The sequence below is a fragment of the Gadus chalcogrammus genome, chromosome 4, assembly GCF_026213295.1.
Source record: "Gadus chalcogrammus isolate NIFS_2021 chromosome 4, NIFS_Gcha_1.0, whole genome shotgun sequence".
Taxonomy (NCBI): Eukaryota; Metazoa; Chordata; class Actinopteri; order Gadiformes; family Gadidae; genus Gadus; species Gadus chalcogrammus.
The window spans coordinates 13,111,142-13,133,641 of record NC_079415.1 but is presented as its reverse complement, the minus strand read 5'-3'; the positions used below and the strand labels follow the sequence as shown (position 1 = coordinate 13,133,641).

General features: G+C 43.2%; 3 protein-coding genes across 3 annotated transcripts in view; 1 reads left to right on the top strand and 2 right to left on the bottom strand.

Annotated features, from left to right (window-relative positions):
- Positions 1-1,285: 1,285 nt before the first annotated feature.
- On the bottom strand, positions 1,286-6,618 carry ndufa8 (NADH:ubiquinone oxidoreductase subunit A8). The gene is made up of 4 exons (XM_056589343.1): positions 6,424-6,618; positions 5,610-5,773; positions 2,181-2,346; positions 1,286-1,730 (listed from the first exon to the last, which is right to left on the bottom strand). The coding sequence occupies exons 1-4, from the start codon at positions 6,472-6,474 to the stop codon at positions 1,593-1,595; spliced, it is 519 nt and encodes a 172-aa protein (XP_056445318.1). The 5' UTR covers positions 6,475-6,618; the 3' UTR covers positions 1,286-1,592.
- Positions 6,619-6,718: 100 nt separating this feature from the next.
- morn5 (MORN repeat containing 5) lies at positions 6,719-17,748 on the top strand. Its single transcript, XM_056589344.1, has 5 exons — positions 6,719-7,007; positions 7,173-7,320; positions 8,053-8,164; positions 8,541-8,672; positions 17,339-17,748. The coding sequence occupies exons 1-5, from the start codon at positions 6,967-6,969 to the stop codon at positions 17,416-17,418; spliced, it is 513 nt and encodes a 170-aa protein (XP_056445319.1). The 5' UTR covers positions 6,719-6,966; the 3' UTR covers positions 17,419-17,748.
- A 2,033-nt stretch (positions 17,749-19,781) lies between these two features.
- The window catches only part of lhx6a (LIM homeobox 6a), a 19,538-nt gene continuing 16,819 nt past the window's right edge, over positions 19,782-22,500 (bottom strand). The window contains exons 4-8 of the mRNA XM_056587837.1: positions 22,057-22,277; positions 21,205-21,305; positions 21,000-21,095; positions 20,522-20,696; positions 19,782-19,868 (exon numbers count right to left, since the gene is read on the bottom strand). Of these exons, the coding sequence (XP_056443812.1) occupies positions 19,789-19,868; positions 20,522-20,696; positions 21,000-21,095; positions 21,205-21,305; positions 22,057-22,277 (673 nt within the window). The 3' untranslated portion in view covers positions 19,782-19,788. The remainder of the gene's footprint in view (positions 19,869-20,521; positions 20,697-20,999; positions 21,096-21,204; positions 21,306-22,056; positions 22,278-22,500) is intronic.

The following is a 22,500-nucleotide window of genomic DNA, read 5'->3' as shown; positions in this document are numbered from 1 at the left end:
AGAGCAAGGTGCCTCCAATAGGGTCAAACTAAGCCTTGTATCTATAAAGGATCATTTATATTTCAGTATATTATTTTTTTTTAGCAGACAAAACACATTTTAGCAGATTAAAGTGGGAGGAGATAACTGTCAGCTTGCTGTTTACTGAAAAATTAGAAACCAGCAGACCAGAAAAAAATCCAGTTTATTGTTTTACTTGTATGTTATCTACTTGTACCTTCTCTCTCTCTCTCTCTCTCTCTCTCTGGACGGGTTTGAAGCGAGTCTCTCATAGGCCACAGGTCCAGAGCACACCTCCTCCTAGGATACATTGGGGCCTTTTTCAGAAGACTCACATAAAACATACAGACATGGACACCGCGAAGGGGGGAGAGAGAAAGCAAGTGAGCGAGCGATACACGTATTCGATTTTCACTGTTGAGTGTTGACATTCCTCATGAAGCCCAAAGGTTCCCGACGGACAGTGTATGAAAAAAAATTCATCAAAATATATATTTCTGTGATGGACAAGAGACCTCCTTCCATCGTATGATTGAGCAACACCCTTGTGTCACCACTTGTTGTGCTCATGTGTCTTAGCTGTCAAACTGTGAGCGCGAGCCTATTGGTCCCAATAGGAATCAACCACCTGACAGAGGTTAAATACCCAGCATGCTTAGGGCTGGAGACGGAACACAAAGTCAAACCACACAACAAAACAAGCTAATCCGAAGTGGCCGGACTAGTGCAGTGTCGAAAGACGACCTCAATTAATTTTATGGGTATGCACAATGAACTATAAAATATTTTTAGTACACTGGCGTTTAATCTTGGCCTTTATCAAAATAGTTTTATTCAATGGCACAGCCAGCGTTGTTCCGCAGGACGGCACGTCTTGACATAGACTTCCGCTCTTCAAACCCGGGTCAGTGGTGGACGTGTGTGTGTGGGTGTGTGTGTGTACAGGCACACCCACCGACACGCGTTGGCAGCACACTAAAGGCCCTGCGTATCTTCAACATGACTCCTCTTCTGGACGCGAGTCAAAGACAGGAAGCCAGTGGGGAGAAAAGGAGGAAGCAGAAGCCGCTAGCCTCTGGCCGTAGGTAATGACCCTGACCTCCGACCCCCCCCCCCGTATCAGCGTGACAATAATACGCGCTCTGACAAAACACAGGCGTGTAAACAAGGTGTTGCCAAAGCGGAGACCCGTCACGCTGACGTCGGTCACGCCACACCTCATGACGTCCGTATGAGCCTTATATGTTTTTATAGAAGTGTATGAAAATTGTAGAGAAGCAGACATTGGACCAATTCCAAAAACAAAAGAGTTTTAAATTAGACTTTTATTATAGTTTTTCCCAACACAAACCATAACACAGTGTGTCGTTGTTTGTCCACTCGTTACATATACATAAGGGCATGAGGAAGGATAAGAGAGGCAAGCCTTGTTCACAGAACTATTCTTTGAGTCAAAAAAGACGTGTTTGACAACGCCAGAAGAACCAGGTTGGTGCCCCGGTACGATCTGGTGTGAGCCTCCCTTGTCTCGGACCGTCTGAGGGTCCGATGCCCAGAGAGGTCGCGCCAGAGCCCGTGGCTCCGGCCCTCCCTCACCAGCTCCAGAAGAACATCTTGCTGCCGTGCTTGGCGGGCTCCAGCTTGCCCTCGATGGCCTGGTTGGGCTCGGGGCGGGGCCGGGAGTGGTAGGGGTTGTCTGGGATAGGACGACTGGTGTTCACCTTGGTCACCTGGAGGGAAACCGTGAGAGGTGGATCAATGATGTGTGCTGTGGGCAACCTGGCCTTGCTTCAAGGAACAACTCTTGAACATGGTCGTATAGAGCTTGTGTATTTATTTGATAGATTATATCCAAAAATATCAGATTATGGATGATGATACCATGACGCTTAATTGTATGTCTGATGAAAACACACAATTAAGTCCACACAACAAAATGCAGCAATTCTCATTTCTTACTCGTCTAGTCGCCAGTGTTAGCATAATGCCACTCTGTTCTACGCCCTCTTCTCCCTTTCAGCAGCTTCAGCCCTTCTTATGCATTCATAACCCCCAGCAAAAAACACACTACCAGTCCTCTGTCTCTTTCTCCTTAATCCCTACTCTATAGGACATTCTTCTCTCTAACCAGCCAATCACAGATCACTCTGTCCCCTCCCGGTGCTTAACGATTGGCTCACCTTGGACAGCTCCCCGAGGTCGGGTCTCTGCCAGCCAAGCTTGTCCAGGACGCAGCCGTCGAAGCTCTTCTGCTCCGCGCGGCAGCGGCGCAGCTCAGCGATGTTGGAGTAGTCCAGACAGGTCCAGTACTCCGTGAACGACTCGGCACAGTTGCCCTTTATTTGCCTGCAACACACACACACACACACACACACACACACACACACACACACACACACACACACACACACACACACACACACACACACACACACACACACACACACACACACACACACACACACACACACACACACAATGTCAAAAGGGTTGAGTGTAAACTCTCCGCCTTCCAATTGGATCAGAGTCAGAGAAAAGAGAAAAGCCGTCATCTCGGTTCCAGAGCTCTGGAGGGAGTCAGAGTTTCCCTTTGATTTGCTTGAGAGATAGAACCTGACTGAGAACCATGGGAACCAGGGAGTACAAATCCCCCTCCTCTTATCAGATTAACCTGGGCCGGGAGAGCGGGAGCCCAGTCCAGGATTTAGGATCAGATTGGGCCATTCCAGTAGTGCTCACGTTACACCAGGGGATCCAGAAGATATTGTGAGTTTTGGAAGACAAGCGCTCCGATAAGAACGCGTTAACTGAATTGCCAGGGTTGTGTTTTTTGCAGCCGTAAGGTCATAACTATAGAACCAGATCATTTGATTGGAGTGTCTCTTAAAGAAGAAAAAAAGAAAGGTGTTTGACAAATTCCCAAAGAACATAAACAAGCGCTCCAGGGCCCAGGGCCCAATTACACGTTGGTGAAACCACGTCCCATTACGATAATTACAGATCCTCCGTCACGCGAGTCCTCCGTTTACGTTTGGGTCAGGGGGGGGGCTGGCGCGTGTTCCTGTTTTTAGAAGTGGGTGTTATTTAGAGATGAAATCCACAACCTGTTCAATACCCAGACACACATGCACCTACACACACACACACACACACACACACACACACACACACACACACACACACACACACACACACACACACACACACACACACACACACACACACACACACACACACACACACACACACACACTAAACACCTTTCATAAACACAGACACAATCGGTTTAGGGTGAAATGCACCAGACAACTTCCTCAAGCCCCTCCCCTTGGCAGTTTGACAGACGCTGAACAGCCGAGCTGATAGTTAGCTAGGTTATAGATGTGTCTGATTACCGTGTCTATACCTTAGCATACACTGGTCACCAATCTATCAGGGGAGGTTTTCGTGTTCAAGCTTATACTACTCAAAAATGATTACCTATAAATCATGTTATAATAAATAAAATAAATAATTTGAATAATGTCTTTATAACAAAGTCCTCCTTAATTGTAAATAATATAATTATTTGAAATCTCCAGAGCGTGGCCTTGATGACACATGGTGGAAGGGATTCGTGGAAGGGATTTTAATTCATAACTTAAAACTAGTTTCAAAGTAGAAGTAGACATTTAATGGAAACCATAAGACCCTTCTCCTATCAACAGCTCAGAACGCCCCTAACGCGAGGACAGAATACAAATGCAGCCAGTTGCCCATTTCTCTGTATATCCACAAAGGACCACAGATGTCAAGAAGAATATCGCAGAGCAGAGGGGCATTCAACGTCACTGCTCACTTATGATTGACTCTTATGTATACACACGTCTACTGTTATGTCTGAGCAAGCTGGCCTAACTATGAAAAAAGCGACAAGAATAAAACGACAACAATGTTACATTCAACGATAGGACGAAGAGACCTGGCCATTGGCCAACCTAAAGGAAATTACAAGTTAAAATAGGAAAGTTGGGTTTTTCTAAATGAATTTTTTTTCTAATTTAGTCACAGGGGTAAAAATACACTTTCTGAAGGAACATTTTAAAACTGACATCTTCAAACTCTGAGCCGAATTGAGCAAGAAGAACTAATTATTTTAATCCTGGCCACAGCTTCCGAGGTCAGTAATTACCCGTCCAGTACTTCCTACTAGTTACCACGCACAGGAGTTCAGCATGCCAATCTCACACCAAAAGACAACAGCCCTGCTGGCAAATGTGACTATAACTTCTCCAACTCCATGGAGCTACAAATAATAAGCTTCTGGTTGGCACGAACAATAGGCAGAACGCAACTTATTTCTAATGTTAGCATAAATTACTCATTGCAGACGATAGCATGGCTAAAAGGGCTCAACTCTCAAGACAATATTTCAAGGTAAGAATTACAGTTTTTATTATTGATGCTACAACGTAGACATAATGTGAACCAACAAGATGCTTGATTACTGTTATGGTTTTAATTATCAAATAATCACTTGCAGCAACTATTACACATACAGAAAGCATTACAACAGTGGTACAGATACTCTCAAGAAGCTTACTGGTAAGCTATACGTGTTAAATTGAATTAATTGTGACTAGGATACCATTAGCGGCTATTATCAACAACACTTTGGGGGAGGGAGCAGTCATGGCACAAGACTCTCCTGACACTTGGCACAGAGAGGCAGCCACCAGGCCCACAGCAAGGTATTTACACATACTTAATATTCCTGCTAAATATTAGTTTTGGCAGGTCTAGTTGTTAGCCAACTCGTCGAGTGATTAATTAAATTTTTCCCCATTCTAAATGAAGTATGTATACATCTTGACTAAAGAGTTAAGTCAGGCACATATAAAAACAGTTATGCGTGTGTAATAAATAATGTAAATCCATTTACTTTTTGATCTAATATGCTCAACAAGTAAACACCTAAAGACCCAAAGAGAAGACATATTTCCCAGAAACCAACATCTGATTCTAATATATCCGAGTCCCTCACCATCTTCCAGTCCCGCCTCAAGACACATCTCTTCTCCTCTGCCTACTCCTAGATCACTCACCAACCATAGCCCCATCAACTATAACTTTTTTTTCTTGTTTATCTATTGTTGTGCCCCTAAGTAAACCGCTTTAAGTGTGAGAAAAGCGCTATATAAATTGAATCTATTATTATTATTATTATTATTATTATTATATTTACATATTGAATAGTAAATAAAAAGGTCCTGCCAAACATGGTAAAGGGTTTGCAATGAAAAACAACAATGTAACCGTTTTTTAATACAGAGCCTTTTTCTGTCTAACCTTTTCCTCAAGTAATAAAACATATAGTTGCTTTGTTTGGATTGTGGCCTTGGACACAATCTGAAATGTGAATTAATACATGAACAATGAGAACACGACCAAAGTGCTGTGCTTTGGTTGCAATCTTGCATATCCTCCTCTAACAATAAAAATATACGAGTTTGAAAATTCTGCCATCATTTCTACCAACCAGACCAGCCAAAAGAATGTTGTTCAGAGCAAACCCTGACATGAAAAAACAGGATAGTGCCTAGCATAGATGACCAAAGAACATGGTATACCTGAAGAAGTTAAGTGCACACGCGTTGACTTTGCGGCCTTCTTCGAGACACTTCCTGGGGTCCTTCTCCTCCCAGCGGCACAGCATGAACTCCTTGTTGGGTGCGTCACACTGGGAGCCAAAATGGTGAGCTGCTGCCTTCAGCACCGCCGATGACACGTTGACCTGAAGACCAACAAAGAGCAGAACAGAACCGTAAGGACCAGAGAAGGAGCCCACACATTTTCCAATATTCGTTTCTAAAGTTAATGATTTTCGTCATAACTTATTACATTTAGGATCAATGTTTGTCACACTTGCCCAACAGCAATGGACTTAATTACAAAATCTATTTTGCAATTAACTTGCAAGGACAACAGGTCGTCCCGACATTGGTAGTTAGGACATTAGTAATAACAATGTTAACGAATGTACGCAAGTTGGTGATACAACGTTGCTGTCATCACAGTTCAAATGGATGGATTGAACACCAATGGCTCACCTACAACGACGTTACGTTATATAATATAATATAATGGCTAGTGTGCACGTCCTGAATATGTATAGTAGGATAGTACGTTTTGTTTTGTAGACTGAATGTTAGAGAAGGGATACATTTAAACGTCCAGAAAATGGATAATAGTCTAGAGACAACACTACTAATAACACGACAGAGAGAGCTCGAATACAGCAGGTACCAGAGTGGTGTCTCTAAAGCTGCGGACGGTGAATGACCTAAAGTGGACTTCAGGTTCGGGGCTGGTGTTAGCCAGTGTTAGCATGTTGTGCTAGGTATGTCACATTGGGTCAGTCAATACTATTGGATCGCGACCCACCTCATCAACGCTGAGCTCGTCCAAGGTGGGCAGGTCCACCTTCGTGGGCATGGTTGAATCTTTGCACACTGACCCAAATGCTGGAAATTAAGAGCTAAATCTAATACCCATCCAAGGTCCTCGTCGGACTACAAGACGAGCGACGAGGAAGCGGCTAGGAAGGTCAGGTTACTGCGCATGCTCGCGGTTTGGGTGGCGCATTCAAATGACGTAGGCCAACATATGAGCAACTGAATACTTTTTGAACACGCACAACATTGAGCTGTAAATATTTAACGACGTCATATATTTATAATGTACGTTTGTTTGTGTATTGTTTTAGAACGTTTTACTTTCCTTATTAATTCTATGCATAAAGAAAACGATGGAACGAAATATAAGGAGGTCATTTTGCGCCCCTACTTGGTTTCCATGGATACACCATCAACACCATCCTTCGTCACTGCTGTAGCGAATGGCAAACTTTTTCTTCATGTTTTGATCCTTTGATTGGACGTCTTTGTCACTGTTTGTCTAGTTGAAGAGACGATAGCGAATATAATAATGGAGCCACGCAGTTACAAAGGAGATCAGAAAAATGGAATGTAGGTCCAAATGTTGTTGGATGTTGGATGTTGTGGTTGTAGTCATGCAACCCATAACCACAGCTTCACTTGTCAATGTATGTAATAAGTCACTGCATATATTACATGCAGTGCACATAATACATACGTGTTATATTTTGCTAAGATAATGTTGCTATGTTGCAGAATGGAAGGGACTGGTGAATACACCTTTCCCACAGAGACTACATACGTTGGTGAGATGAAGGATGGGATGTTTCATGGAAAAGGAGTGATGCACTTTCCAAATGGAAGTAAATATGAAACGACATGGGAGAAAGGACTGGCTAAACAGGTGTGTGTGTGTGTGTGTGTGTGTGTGTGTGTGTGTGTGTGTGTGTGTGTGTGTGTGTGTGTGTGTGTGTGTGTGTGTGTGTGTGTGTGTGTGTGTGTGTGTGTGTGTGTGTGTGTGTGAGCAAGCTGCTCTTGCCGTACGTTTGTGCATGTGTGTTTCGTTCCCATTGGTTATAGTTGCACTACATATGTTGCGCTTTAGCAATCGCTCACATTGTTTTCCTGGTTATTGAGTTTCTCTATCTACTTTTACGTGTCCTTCTCCTTGTTTTTTACATACACGGTATCATTCCATTCGTGCATACTCGAGACAAGGGCCATCCTATAAGTTTAATCCTCTTTTGATGACTTAAAATACAAGTGATTACCATTCTCGCACAATGAACCCCAGGTCTACGGACACAGCTTCAACAGTTATACAGTTATTAAACGTAATATTCACATGTTAAATAGATATATCAGTTGTATGTATGTATGTATCTATATATATAACATGTGATGCATCAAATATATCAGGAAAAAGATGTATACATATCTATATCTATATATCTGATATAGCTTCATTATATATAAATATATATAAGTATGTATATATCTGATAATGGATTACGTTATTGTTACAAATTTATTTATTTATTATTGAAATATATATATATGTATATATATACAAGTATATATATTTATCATATAAGGCGTAGTGTTTCATACATGTATTATATCATTTGTTCTCCAGGGGACTTTTACCTTTGCTGATGGTCTGGTCTTCCAGGACAATGACTGGGCTTACTGTGATGGCTATGACCGGCGTTTCTACAGCGAGAGATGTAACGGGCTGAGACCTGCAGGTCACCATGCATCTTCTCATCCTCTTAAAGCCCCTCCATCACTCTTTATTGTATAGTATGGGGTAGGATAGAGTAATGGCTGAGCAGAAAGTTTCTGGGTTCGAGACCCATCGTCTGCACCTGCCTGTAGGTCCTTCAATTTACGAAACATTGGTACACTGTAAAAAAAAAAAGAAGATAATAATGAAAGTAATAATAACTTAACTTTATTTAAATACCACCTTTAAAATATGTAACAAAGGGATTTGCATAGAAAAGGACTATGGGCCATGAAACAACAGACTAAACGAATATTTTGAAAATGTTGGAATAACCAGGATTATTTAACATTATTTATTCAACACCCTCCTTCTCTTTGTGTATGTTTTCTCTACAGGAGAGTCTCAGCTAACTGATTCGCACCCACCGCACGTCATCCCAGAAGGGTGCTACGACTGTGGGGACGGTTTCTACTACCCCTCCAACCGCATCGTGAAGACCTACACCGGTTACTTCCTCAGAACGGCCGGTGAGACGCAATCCATCACATTGTACACTCTATACACTCAGTAACTACTCTTTAGTAATACCTTATTCTGACAGCAAATGGGAGGCATTTATTAAGCGCTTTCAGACCAGTGGCTACTCAAAGCGCTGGGAGCTGTTAGGGTTAGGTGTCTTGCTCAGGGACATCTTGACACTTAGCTAGGCGGCGCCAGGGATTTGAACCACAAATAGCAAATAGCTAGATATCCTGAGTCACTCCAACTCTCTCCTAGTATTTTTATGTCCTTCATTTGCTGCATTATCAAATAGGATAAAAGGATGTGGAACATGGGAAATACAAGCATGTGATTGTGTTTTATTCTGACCTGTTGATGCAGTCCCAAAACCCAAACAGTTCAATTGGGAGGAAGTAGTGGATAAAGTATAAGGACTCCCTTACTTGCTATATTACATGTCATTGCATGCTGTAATCAATGAAAAATATTTTAACGGGGAAATCACATTAAAATCAACATTTAAAGCAGCTCAATGGACCACATCAGATACGATCAGGTACGCCACTGTGGTTGTAAAATAATGGACATTTGTATCCCGTCCGATCTGTGTCGCATGATTCATCATCAAGACGATTCGATGCACTTAAACCATGAGCAATGCAAGAGGTCCGGGCCGTACGAGGCACAGTCTTGTCTAAAGATCTTAGAGAGGGGGTTTACTTAACCGTGGTGATGACTTGCTTCAGGTGAACTGACTGAATGTCATCCTGTCCAAACATCAACAATCACCTTTCTTGACCCGCCGTGTCTGCGGTCAGGGGATCAAGAATCAGGGTCATGACGGGATGTAGCTGATCCCAGTTGACTTGGGGCATAGGGCGGGGTCACACACACACAAACACACATACATACACAAATAAGTTGCATTGGATGATATACAATACAATATAGTTATAATATGATTATTTCAACTATATGAAGGTCTGCATTACTTTTAAGCTACATTTTCATGCTTTTGTAATAGAATTGATATTAGAATCGAGGAAGATCTAGTAAGCAAGGAGATGAAGGCGTCACTAAAGACAAGCAGCATGTCACTTACTTAAGGGACGCAATCGTTGTCATAGACAATAAACAAAACATACAATAAGATAATAAACAATAAAATAGCCCCTCATGACCCTCTGTGGATAGGTTATTGTTCAAACTCATCTGACATACATACGTCTTTATGATGGTGTTTTTTGTATATATTTTTTCCAGTTTCTTTTCTTTAAGTGGAAAATTGAAAACACATTTTTTCCATTTATCGGGTGCCCAACGTCAGAGCTCCTCATTTGAGGGAGATGGGCTCTGTCAGGTCTCAACGCAGGAATTCCAACCTTCTCTGCCAGTTTTTTAACTCCTCACGGTGATTCGCATCATCCGACGATGTCATGAATTAGAAGGGTTTACGATTCTAAATGCCTGTGCATATCTATAGTGTGTGTCTGTCTGATGGTGAGTGTATGTGTGTGTATGTGTGTTTTTATGCGTGTGCGTGTGGGAGGGGTGTGTTTTTGTGTGGGGGGGGCTGTGTGTGTTTGTGTGTTCATGTATACACATGTTTCACAACGGAAGAGAGCTCTTTGGCGCTATCGACAGCGGATGGCTTTCTGGTTCACATTTAGCTAAACGAGACTCGTGTGCGTGTGTGTTTTTGATAAGGTTACGTCTTCAAATTAAGGTCAGAGCCTTTTCAATCGTTAATACCATTAGTGTGTGTGTGTGTGTGTGTGTGTGTGTGTGTGTGTGTGTGTGTGTGTGTGTGTGTGTGTGTGTGTGTGTGTGTGTGTGTGTGTGTGTGTGTGTGTGTGTGTGTGTGTGTGTGTCTCTGTGTGTCTCTGTGTGTGTGTGTGCGTGTGTGTGTGTGTGTGTGTGTCTGTGTGTGTGTGTGTGTGTGTGTGTGTGTGTGTGTGTGTGTGTGTGTGTGTGTGTGTGTGTGTGTGTGTGTGTGTGTGTGTGTGTGGGGTTCAGGTTACTGTCTTATACTTGGTCAGGTCCCTGTTGGGGTGGGGTTCGAGGACAGGGGGAAGACACTAGTCCAGACACTACAAGTCCAAAATCTAATGCTACAAAGAAAACAGTTATTTTTCATGCCATCAATCAGTGGAATAATTGCCCACTAAATATACGGAAATTGAATAGCAAAGTCTCGTTCAAGTACAATTTGAGAATACACTATTTAAATTTGTGAGTAGGGAATGGACATACCTACTATATGAATGCAATACCCATGAATGTAATAACGTTAACTGAATAATTAGTTGTTGATGATGTTTATAATGATAAATCATTATAAACATCATAATAAACAAGATGTTTATTATGATGCCAGGAGTAAATTTACTCCTTTTAGATTATCATTGTTAGCTGAATTATGATTTGTATCTTGTGTACTGTTATGGTTTGTGTCTTTATGTGTGGACCCCAGGAAGACTAGCTCATCCCACTTTGGTGACAGCTAATGGGAATACTTTTAAAAAATAAACAATAAACACCATTTTCAATTAAATTTTCAGTCATTTACCCGTGGCTTTTATCCAAAGGGACTGACAGTGAATTTTTGTTCCTACGTACGAGCATTTGAGGGTCTGCTCCCACCCATACCATGCATGTTGTGCAGCCATGGAAAGAAAGATACTCAGCCTTGCAAACACACAAACACAGGTTCTCTCCTCTGCATGTGGGAGAGTCTCCTCCTGCATCCTGTGCAGATGTATTTTCAGCCCAGCGAATTGCGGTCCTATTGGTCACAGTGGGTGTGAAGTTGCTATTTGTTGCTGCGCGGCCTCCGTCTTGCAGGCCAAGGGAAGGGAGGTAAGCCACATTTGAGAAGGATCTTCAGTAAAGACCTCTGCAGTAAAGACTCAGCTGTCCCCTGCAGTAAAGACCCAAAGGTCCTCTAAAGTAATGACCTCTGCAGTAAATACCCAAAGGCCCTCCAAATTAAAGACCTCTACAGTAAATACCCAGATGTCCTCTAGAGTAAAGACCAAGCCCTTCTCTACAGTAAAGAACCAGACATCCTCTAGAGTAAAGCCCAGGCCAGGGGTGCGCTGTCTGACTCAGACAGGAAGGGACCGTTTGACACAAGTACCGACACATGTTGCATCATGGAAGGGTTGATGGGTTCTACCTCACTAGAACCTCCATTGTACGTGCTCTATCGGAAATATCTAAGCTCCATCTCACCGGCCGCAAACGAGCAAGCCCTGCGTCCCGTCTGATTTATGGGTGCCTGGTAACCGTTGTTAAGTTGGAAAAATAACAATCCTATTTGGCTGCGTGCCAAATGGTAAAACAATAGACGTTCCCCCAGAGGGGTTTGGGCCAGGCTGTTTGGATGCCATCTGCAGAAGACAAGAAAAAAAGAGAAAGGCCCACTTTACAGAATGTGTCGGCAGGATATCTCCGGCACAAAGCTGAACATACCTGAGGACATTCTGGCTTCATAGCGCCCAGACATCATGAAAGCAGGGAGGGAAACAATACATCATGACCCATGTAGTAAGGATAAAGCCATATGACATTACATTTCCAATGAGCTCCGTTGTCTCTTGCAAGGCGGCATTTTGATATTTGAGGGCATGTGCTTTTGTTTTAAAGAGAAATGTGAAAAACACAGTTGGTGATTTAGTGGATCAAGAAAAACTTGAGTACGTACTGATCTTCACCATTATGATTTATATTGTACGATGTGTGTAGGTTTTCATTAAGGTTTGCTGTATGACGACCATCTCTGCTTATGTGGGTCAGATGTATAAAGGTTCAGTTGAGCTGCGTGGACATCCTTCGCGTTCAGCTATTATTTGTGAACGAAGTACTTCTGGGAGCAAATTGGGTTCTCACAGAGGTGTCTAGCAAGGAGAGCCAATATCATTAACCTGCTGCAGCACGCACAATACATTTATGTTAAACTGTTTAACTGTTAACAGTTAATTACTGTCATATGATAATGGAAATGGTGGTGTTATGATGGTGGTGTTATGATGGTGGTGTCGCACTGGTGGTGTCGTGATGGTGGTGTCTTGATGGTGGTGTTGTGATGGTGGTGTCGAGATAGTGGTGTCGCTATGGCGGTGTCGTGAGGGTGGTGTCGTGATGTTGGTGTTCTGATGCTGGTGTCGTGATGTTGGTGTTGTGATGGTGGTGTCGAGATAGTGGTGTCGCTATGGTGGTGTCGCGATGGTAGTGTCACGATGGTGGTGCTGGGATGCTTGTGTTGCGACGGTGGTGTTGTGATGGTGGCGTTGTGAGGATGGTGTTTTGAGGCTTGTGTTGCGATTGTGGTGTTATGATGGTGATGTTGTGATGGTGGTATTGTGATGCTGGTGTTATGATGCTGGTGTTGGGGTAGTGGTGTTGGGATGGTGTTGTTACACTAGTGATGTCATGATGGTGGTGTTGTTGGGATGGTGTTGTTACACTAGTGATGTCATGATGGTGGTGTTGTTGGGATGGTGTTGTTACACTAGTGATGTCATGATGGTGGTGTTGTTGGGATGGTGTTGTTACACTAGTGATGTCATGATGCTGGTGTTGGGATAGTGGTGTTGGGATGGTGTTGTTACACTAGTGATGTCATGATGGTGGTGTTGTTGGGATGGTGTTGTTACGCTAGTGATGTCATGATGGTGACATGGCTGTTTTGTTTTTTTGCCTAAGCTATAGGGAATAAGCATTGCTTCTCAGCCCTGCCTGCTTGGAAGATAAAATGAATAGATTCATTATTCATAAAACATCATGGAACCAATGCAGAAATAAACAACTCACCTGTTCCTTATAATGGTGGACCAGATTGGTCATAGATTAGATATGCTGTGTTAGGACCATTAGGAAAAAGTCAGATATCATTTACAGAGTTCAGTTATCAATACAATGGATCACAGGCAATCAGAGGTGATGAGTTTGGTTTGGATGTGATTCGTCAGATCTCTGCCTGCTGGTTTTCTACTGGGATTGTTGGGGATTTTCAGAAATGGGTTTGATTAGATCTATGAATGCTTAGCTGGTTTGCAGCACAATCCCCAACATGTAAATTAAACAAGTATACACTCATGGACTATGTTAGTTACATTGATAATCATCTGTGGAATATTTGTGGAATCATTTCCTGCACTTACATTTTTTTAACTTTAAATGTCTGAAATGTCAGTAGTATTGATGTCCACTGAGGGTAACGGCTATTTTTAGCTTGTCTGTAGTCAAGGACAAAAGTTGAAAGGCTTTAATACCCGAGGAAACTTATGGTATGAAGTGCTACACCTACCATCTGTATTCTGTTGCTAACCAGTGGGTAGTTGTTAGTTTTAATGGCCTAATTCCCACAGGTATGGTAGGGCCATGTAGGCTGCGGTCAGACCGGGTAGCAAGGGTTAAGGAAATGCCCAGGAGAGGACAGGAAAGCAAAGGAAAGGGAAGGAAGAAAAGAAAGAAAGAATGAGTGTATTTGTGAATGTTTGTGTGTGTGTGTGTGTGTGTGTGTATGTGTATGTGTTTTTGTGTGTGCATGTCTCTGTGCGTGTGTCTGCGTGTGTGTGTGTGTGTGTGTGCCCATGTGTGTGTGGCTCATGTTCTCGTGTGTGTGTGTGTGTGTGTGTGTGTGTGTGTGCGCAGTAGAATTACCTCATGACATAAGATAGCAAAACCACAACTTTCTGGCGTCATTGTTAACCTGTAGGAGGATGCATTATATAAACTGTGAAAGATATATCGCACAATGTGGCAACTGTTAAATTAATTAATCATAGAAAACAACATCAGTCAATCAGTACTAGTGGTTTCTCCTGGTCAGGAGCTGGGAAGGGCACATTGAAACATAGTCTAACGTCAGCCTTTTTTTCCGTCATGTTTCCGTTCAATTTCATTGTGCATGTGTGATCCATTCAAATCTCAGTTGTAAATCACTTTTACCCATCAAAGGGATTTGTGTGGATTCTCTTCCACACAGACACAGACAGAGACACATACATACACACACACACACACACACACGCACACACACACACACACACACACACACACACACACACACACACACACACACACACACACACACACACACACACACAGACACAGACACAGACACACACACACACACACACATAGACATAGATACACACACACACACACACACACACACACACACACACACACACCTAGATACACACACACACACACACACACACACACACACACACACACACACACACACACACACACACACACAGACACACACACACACACACACACACACACACACACACACACACACACACACACACACACACACACACACACACACACACACACACACACACACACACACGTGGCGCTGAGCAACAGCACACAGCAGCGGAGGGGCAGCCGCAGAAGCGGACCATGTATCGCTTTTTGTTCTTCTGTCCACTTTCCTGTTTCTGGAGCCAGGCTTCCCCTTCCACCCTCTGCTCAGGAGGGCCTTCAGCATTCAAAACATTCCACTGCCGAGGACACCCCCGGCCGGGGACTGAACCCCTCGCCTCCCTTTGTCCCTTACCCGCTGAGGGGGCTTTGACGGCGAACCCGTCAGCAACCAGGGAACCTTGGGTTTTAACAGATCAGCATTTTAATGCAATACATACACTAAAGAATATATTTTTTCATTGATAGCATCATTATGAATATTATTGTTTATTATAATAATAATAGTCAAAGTAAATCTAAAATAAATGAATAAATAAATAAACATCAGTAATAATATATAAAGAGGATAAATATGGTAGAACAGTAGCAATCACATCAGTAGACCTTTAGTACGTTTTTATTTCATTTGACACTTTTTTCATTTTAATCTAAAAAGTCATGCAGTAGTAAATGGTTGATTACATCAAAACAACAATTGTAAACTTTTGTAATGCAATTATTTGCTTGTTGCTGTACATAATGAGACCATGTCAAGGTTGTGTGTGTGTGTGTGTGTGTGTGTGTGTGTGTGTGTGTGTGTGTGTGTGTGTGTGTGTGTGTGTGTGTGTGTGTGTGTGTGTGTGTGTGTGCGTGCGTGCGTGCGTGCGTGCGTGCGTGCGTGCGTGCGTGCGTGCGTGCGTGCGTGCGTGTGTGTGTGTGCTTCTGTGCACCTCTGTGTGTGTGTGTGTGTGTGTGTGTGTGTGTGTGTGTGTGTGTGTGTGTGTGTGTGTGTGTGTGTGTGTGTGTGTGTTTGTGTGTCTGTTTGTTTTGAGTTCGCTGCCATTAGGTTGGAAGGAAACACTTTCACTTCTGAGTATATTTTAAGGATTAAGATAAACACACTCTAACAAGGTGCCATTATTGCTTCCACACACGTTCTCTTCTTCACAGATAATGCGGAACATTGTTTAATCAACATGTGTTTTGTGGAACTTTTAATTTAATTGGTACAACTAGAATTAGATCTTGTAATTCTAATTCTAATATTCTGTTATTCATAATTGCACCATTCTTGTAGACCTGATATAAGATCAGATAGGGTCTTATTATGATGTGTGACATTATTATTCATATTTATATTATATTATTATTTGTTTATAATTTTGCTAAAACGCTTAGGGCCTTTGGGCTCCTATATGGGACAGATAGGCTACATCCCGCGTTACTAACAGCTCAGTCTTAAGACTGCATGCAGCCAAACTAAATATACAGCCACCTGTTCCCAGATTACTGTATTTATTATTAAGGATGACTTAAATATTCACATTAACGTTGTCTCAAGAGTGCGAAATTGCAAGCAAATAAAAAAAAAACGTCTTAATGGCATCATTATATCTAGACCAATCGAATCGCACGTGCGGGATCGGGCAGCGTTAATTGCGGTCATCTCCTCGTGGCCGCGCGCGCTATTGTAATTAAGTCTTGGAAAACATCGCTGAAGAAATGTCCTTTGACTGCTCCGGTCACACAAAGACTTGTGGTAGTGTCTCGCGGCAGCTGTTAGAAGCTGAAGCCTCTTGTGGGACGCGCGCTGTTATAGCGAGACGCACATTTTCAAATGACCTGCTGATCTGAGTGTGTGCGCGCGAGGCAGGTAGAATGGCGGGTGGAGAAAGAGGCGACTTGAAGAGGCTGTTAGTGTTATAGCCCCTCGCGGGCAATTACATCCAATCAGCGGAGAGTTGGGAGACCTGCCGCCTACAATGGAAGCCCCTCGCGTGGTGGAACCTGGGGTGAGGCCCGCGAGCGGCTCAAGTGCGTGCAGCTGCGCGTGCTCCAGTCAAAAAAAAAGAATTGCTTCTCACTTCCCCTGCAATTAGCAACTCATTATAGTTTTAACAATTAAAAGTGTTTATTATGAGCGGCTCTATCAGTCATTTCCTAAAAAAAAAAAAAAAAAAAGATTGGCGTCAATTTTTGGGGCATTATTTATTTGGGTGTGAAGTAGCTCCGAGAAGTTATTTTCTCCTAATTGTCGATCGTGTCTTGATTTCACAAACGTCCCCGCGGTTTGAATGGCCCTCGTAGGCCCCACCTTCACGCCCACAGACATGCATTATAATAATTCACCCATAATATAGGCCTACAGAGAACAATTCCGCTGATTGTCATGTATTTCAAGTGTTACATTGCGAATGTAATTTTGGGAGGGTTTTAAACGCTATGCCCCGCCTGAAGACACGTATTTCTGTTGACTCTCTTCCAGACGACCGCGAGCACGATTGGATCGTTCGTACGTGTAGGAAAGCTTGGGATGAGATCGTTGGACACGATGCGGACATCTAGAACGAAAACAAAGACTTCTAAAGCACCTCGGTATGTCACTGAAAGCAAATGAACCTTTAAGCAGAAGAGGACCTTGGTGTTATTGGTTTGTTGTCTTGCAGGTTTCTGTTTAATAGTTGGTTGGATTTTGCTATATTTTGATCAAAATAAAAAAATGAGTAGGCCTATGAATTCTAAAAAATGTAGCCTGCTTAACTGAGAGGCTGGTTATACAGGGTTTTATGTAAACCTAACCTTTGAAAGACATGACCCACAAAGAGCCAATCAGGGACAGGGATTCTAATTACTTCCTGTTTTATAAAAAAAAAACTAGTGCTAGCCCTCTCACACACGCACGCACACGCGCACACGCACACACACACACACACACACACACACACACACACACACACACACACACACACACACACACACACACACACACACACACACATATGCAACACACACATACAAATATGAAAGAAAGGGATTTCCTTCACATGTCTAAACAAGCTTTACCGTGGAACAAATTCTATCAGTATGTTTATAGTTAGGCGCTGAATTTTATTTTAACTGAAACCGTAAACCTATAATTTAGAATATAAAACCAATGGAGTAATGTATTTCTATCTACTGGTTATCTGTTTCAGAGAGATTCATTTGTATGCTTTTTATGCTTTTTGCCATTGGTTCACCAGTCAACATTTCTAAATAACCCCAAAAAACAATGATTTCACATTCTATTTTATTGTAATTTATTACACAAAACATTTAGGATGCACAGTCTATCAAATAAACTATTTTTTTTCAATGTATTTTTTCATATTTTTTTACAAAGCAAAACAGATTCAGCAAGGAGGGGTAAAAGTGCTTTACAGGGGTTAACCATCTCAATAAATACACAGAGGCTGTGGGCCTGTCCCTGTCTCTTCAACATCACATCGTCCTGTTCTTCACAGAACGGCCATGTCACTTAAATACAGGGGCATCGTCTCTAGCCCTGCCAATAAACACACAGACGCACACACACACACGGATGCATACACACACGCACACACACACACACACACACACACACACACACACACACACACACACACACACACACACACACACACACACACACACACACACACACACACACACACACACACACATGCATACACATGTATGTACACGCACACACACAGAAAAAAAATAAACGTATCTTACAATGGACAATTCCCAGTCTATTTTCATATTGTAATTTTGTACCAGAACTTAATTTACTCCTGTGCAGAGAGAGAGAGATAAAGAGAGAGGGATATGGAGAGAGACTTAGAGAAAAAGGGAGGGAGAGAAAGAGTAATATAGACATCACCTTCGCAGGAGTCCCCAGAAATCATAAATATTTCACTTACAGCGTAAGAAAAATACTAAAGAATTTTACATTTAGCATTGGAAATTGATTCATCATTTTTGAACACTTTAGACCCCCTTCTCTCTTTCTCCCCATGAAAAAAATAACAATACAGTGGTAGATTAACCGGTTTGTGGTAGTTCTTAAGAGCCTGTCCGCCCCTGGGTCTAATTTTAACAATCAACAATGTTTCAGTACATTTTGAAGGCATTTAGGAGGATGACAAGGTTTTTAAATCTTTTGCTAAATGAATACAAAATTTGTTATTAAATTGTTGTTGAATTACGCATAATGTAAGGCACCATTTTCTATTACTAAAGAATTAAGGAATTTTTCATTACGGACAGAAAGGGACCCAAACGTTCCGGCATTTCATTTTCCTTTCGGGGCCGCTGAGAGAGAAAAGAGGGCGGAGTCATACCTCCAGTCAACTGAGCTGTGAGCAGAACCCCACAAGCCACAACGGAAACCTCCACCCTGGGTTCACTTCAGAGTCTCAGAGGGACCCCCCCCCTCCCTGTATTCAAGTAGGAATCAGAACAGGGGGGGGGGGGGGGGGGCTGGGGGAGTGGAGCAGGTGGGGGTGGTGGTCACACAGGGGGGAGGGGAAGGGGGGAGCGATGGGTCCTTGTCAGGGGGTAACCTAGGAGAGGGAAACGTCCTGCTCAGGATAAAAACGCCTTCAACGCCATCACCTGATGGAGATAGAATCCTGTCTAATCCTGTCCCTTCCTTCTTCTTCTTCCTTTTCTTCTTCTTCTTCTTCTTCTTCATTTATTTTCTCTCTTGCATTCCTGCTGAGTGAGTGGAGTTGGGGGCCGGGGGGGGGGGGTGGAGTTGTTTAAGTCTTTTTTTTTTCTCCACTCCAAGTTGACTCCCTTGGGGCCCGCAGGGGTCCATTTGGTGGAAGTGGCCGACGGCCGGGGTCAGGGTTCACAGGTCAGGGGTGGAGAGGGCGGTGGTGTGGTGTGGTGTGGGGGGGGGGGGGGGGGCTAGCGACTGAGGGGCAGCTGTGGCAGGGACATGGCCTGGTGGGGGTGGCTCTGGGAGGTGAGGACGGAGAAGGGGTGACCTGGGGACGGAGGGAGAGCGGGAGAGAGGAGGTCAGATGGAGACGAGGCAGGTGCAGTAGAGTACAGCAGCTTGGAAGTGGCTGAATAAATGCTGCCCCTTCTGTTATGTTCAACAGTAAGGGTTATTTAGTTGATCTCCAAAGGCTAGGAACACTATAAGGCCCATGCTAAATCCTTTCCATGTGATCACATTGGCAATGAAACTAATGCAGAATTTATACATTTATGTTCTTTATATATTATATAAATGCTTTTCTATCTGTTTCAAATATGTATTGATCCAATTCATTTTGAAGTTTTTTATATTTTTTTTCCCCTGAAGTTCTTATGACATATTATTTTATATGTATAATATTAAAGTATAATACATAATAATATAATTTTCTTGTAAATTCATTTTATTGTACATTCTAAATCCAACTATGAATTCAAACCTAAATTAAAATCGGCTCCTAATTTGAATCAAAATCAAAATGTGAATCTGAATCTTAATAATAATCATCCCGTTCAGTGAAAGACCGTGAAAGCTGCTCTAGCACAACGGCTCGGTCATGCGACGGGTCTTCCTAACGACTCGAGTGAGCGGAAAAGGACCAGAAGGGCTGCTTCGGGGAACCAGGACCAGGAGCAGTGACGTAAGGCAGCCACTCACTGTCGATGTAGCCATGGAGGGCCACCATGCGCGCCCTCTCAGGACTCCCGAAGGGCGAGTAATGAAGCTCATCCGGCAGCGAGGACGGGATCCGGGACTGGGGGTGTCCCTGGGGTCCCCCGCTGTGCTGCGGGGTGTGTTTTTTGTGTCTTGCTCTGCAGTTTTGAAACCAGACCTATGAAGCGGCGATACAACCAGCCGTCAACAAGCTGTAGGTGCATTTCACTGACAAATGTCGCACACAACTCACATGAGTACATTTTCCCATCAAAAACATGGGTAAAAAACATTTCACTGAAATATTAAACTAACTTCAAACATTGATACAATTCATCACATTAACAATCTTAAAACAAACGAAATCTATTAAATAGCATTTAAAATATAACTCTCCAATTTTCCCCCCTGTTCAAACTTTGGCCCTCATTAAAGTCTTCCTCTGATGTATTCTGTCTGCACGCATCAATCCCGTGCTTACCTGTATAACCCTCCTGCTCAGCCCCGTCATGTCTGCGAGCTTCTGCAGCGTCTGGGCGTCGGGGTTGTTGTCTTGGGCGAACTGAGCCTGCATGATCTGCAGCAGAAACCAAGGAACCAGCCGTTAGCATAACATCGTCTATGCTTCGTGTTCACATTGGTCCTTTCCCCTCGGCGTGGCGCCTGTGTGGACGCGAGGGTCTGACCTGCAGTTGTTCTGCTGTGAAGGACGTCCGCGCCCTCTTGGCCGGTTTGGGCTGGGTGTCCTGCTCTGTTGGAACGGCTCCTTCCAGGGTTATTCCACTGCCTGGAGAAGACAGGGACAGCATTTTGGTTATTTATTATTACAATGCACTGGAGTGTGGCGATATTCAAAGCAATGAGTTTCATTGAGCCGGCTTGTTATCACAATGACTGTTCTTGCTATTGGTAGCACTTTGCATACAGCGATAGGAATCCTAGTAGTGGTTTCTTCATCCGTTGGACTCGTGACAGAAATTGGAATCCGTTATAATATTTGCTTATATTTGCATGGCCAATATGACACAAGTTATCTTAGCGAAAGAGGAGCGTTTGAGATCCAGGATTCAAATTGTGTGCTTGTTTTGGTGAAACAACTGGGCTTCATTTGTTACCAGCTCTTCTCTTCAGTGTTGTTTTTACTTGGTGGACTCACTGAGGAACAATGCAATGTGTCTTCTGTGTATGACAGTATCGACTAAACGACACTAAGTACACACTACCACAACATGCTACGCCATTTAAGACTAATTTAGTTTCTCAAGGGGGAAATCATTTGAGCGGACAGTTAAACACAGCCACTAATACTCTTATTAGTGGCACTCATTCAAAACAAAACCTCAAACAACAAAAAAAAAAGCCATGCACCAGACACAAAAACATAATTATCTATGTGGCTTAGAGGGGGCGGGGGAGAGGGGTCCCTGAGCCAAAACTTATTGTTGGACGACAACAGCAGCAGCAGAAGAAGAAAAAATGAAAAAGCCAGAAAAAAAAAACAATCTCAAAAGGAAAAGAGAAAAGCTGGGTGTACTGACCGTTCTCGGCAGCCCGTTTGAGGTTTTCCACCATGGTGTCGTAATGTACCCGGCACAGGACCTTCTCCTCCACCAAGCCAAACTCCTCTCCGGTCGACAGCTGCCTCTTACATGAGAAGCAGGCGAAACACGCCAAGTGGTAAGCATTGCCCCGGGCCCGCCGCACCCAGTCGCTGGCGTAGATCTGCCGACCGCAGCGTGCACACTTAGTACCGAACCTACTGTGAGATACAGAGGGAAACCACAGGGGAGACGAGGGAGGGAGACAGAGAGACAGAAAGAGAGAGAGAGAGAGAGAGAGAGAGAGAGAGAGAGAGAGAGAGAGAGAGAGAGAGAGGAGCAAGAGCAGAGAGAGAGACACACAGAGAGAGAATGAGGAATTATGATCCAGGAGAACATTTTTACATTAAACCAAAAATATGTTGTTTGTGAAATTATCTGGCC

Bases quoted from the DNA above. Each gene is read 5' to 3' on its own strand.
- ndufa8 (XM_056589343.1), bottom strand. From the start codon at position 6,474: ATGCCCACGAAGGTGGACCTGCCCACCTTGGACGAGCTCAGCGTTGAT. The intron at 5,774-6,423 runs GTGGGTCGCGAT...GTTGGTCTTCAG, and splicing joins ACGAGCTCAGCGTTGATGAG to GTCAACGTGTCATCGGCGGT. The intron at 1,731-2,180 runs GTGAGCCAATCG...GTTTCCCTCCAG, and splicing joins ACCTCGGGGAGCTGTCCAAG to GTGACCAAGGTGAACACCAG.
- morn5 (XM_056589344.1), top strand. From the start codon at position 6,967: ATGGAGCCACGCAGTTACAAAGGAGATCAGAAAAATGGAAT. The intron at 7,008-7,172 runs GTAGGTCCAAAT...GCTATGTTGCAG, and splicing joins GGAGATCAGAAAAATGGAAT to AATGGAAGGGACTGGTGAAT. The intron at 8,673-17,338 runs GTGAGACGCAAT...ACTCTCTTCCAG, and splicing joins TTACTTCCTCAGAACGGCCG to ACGACCGCGAGCACGATTGG.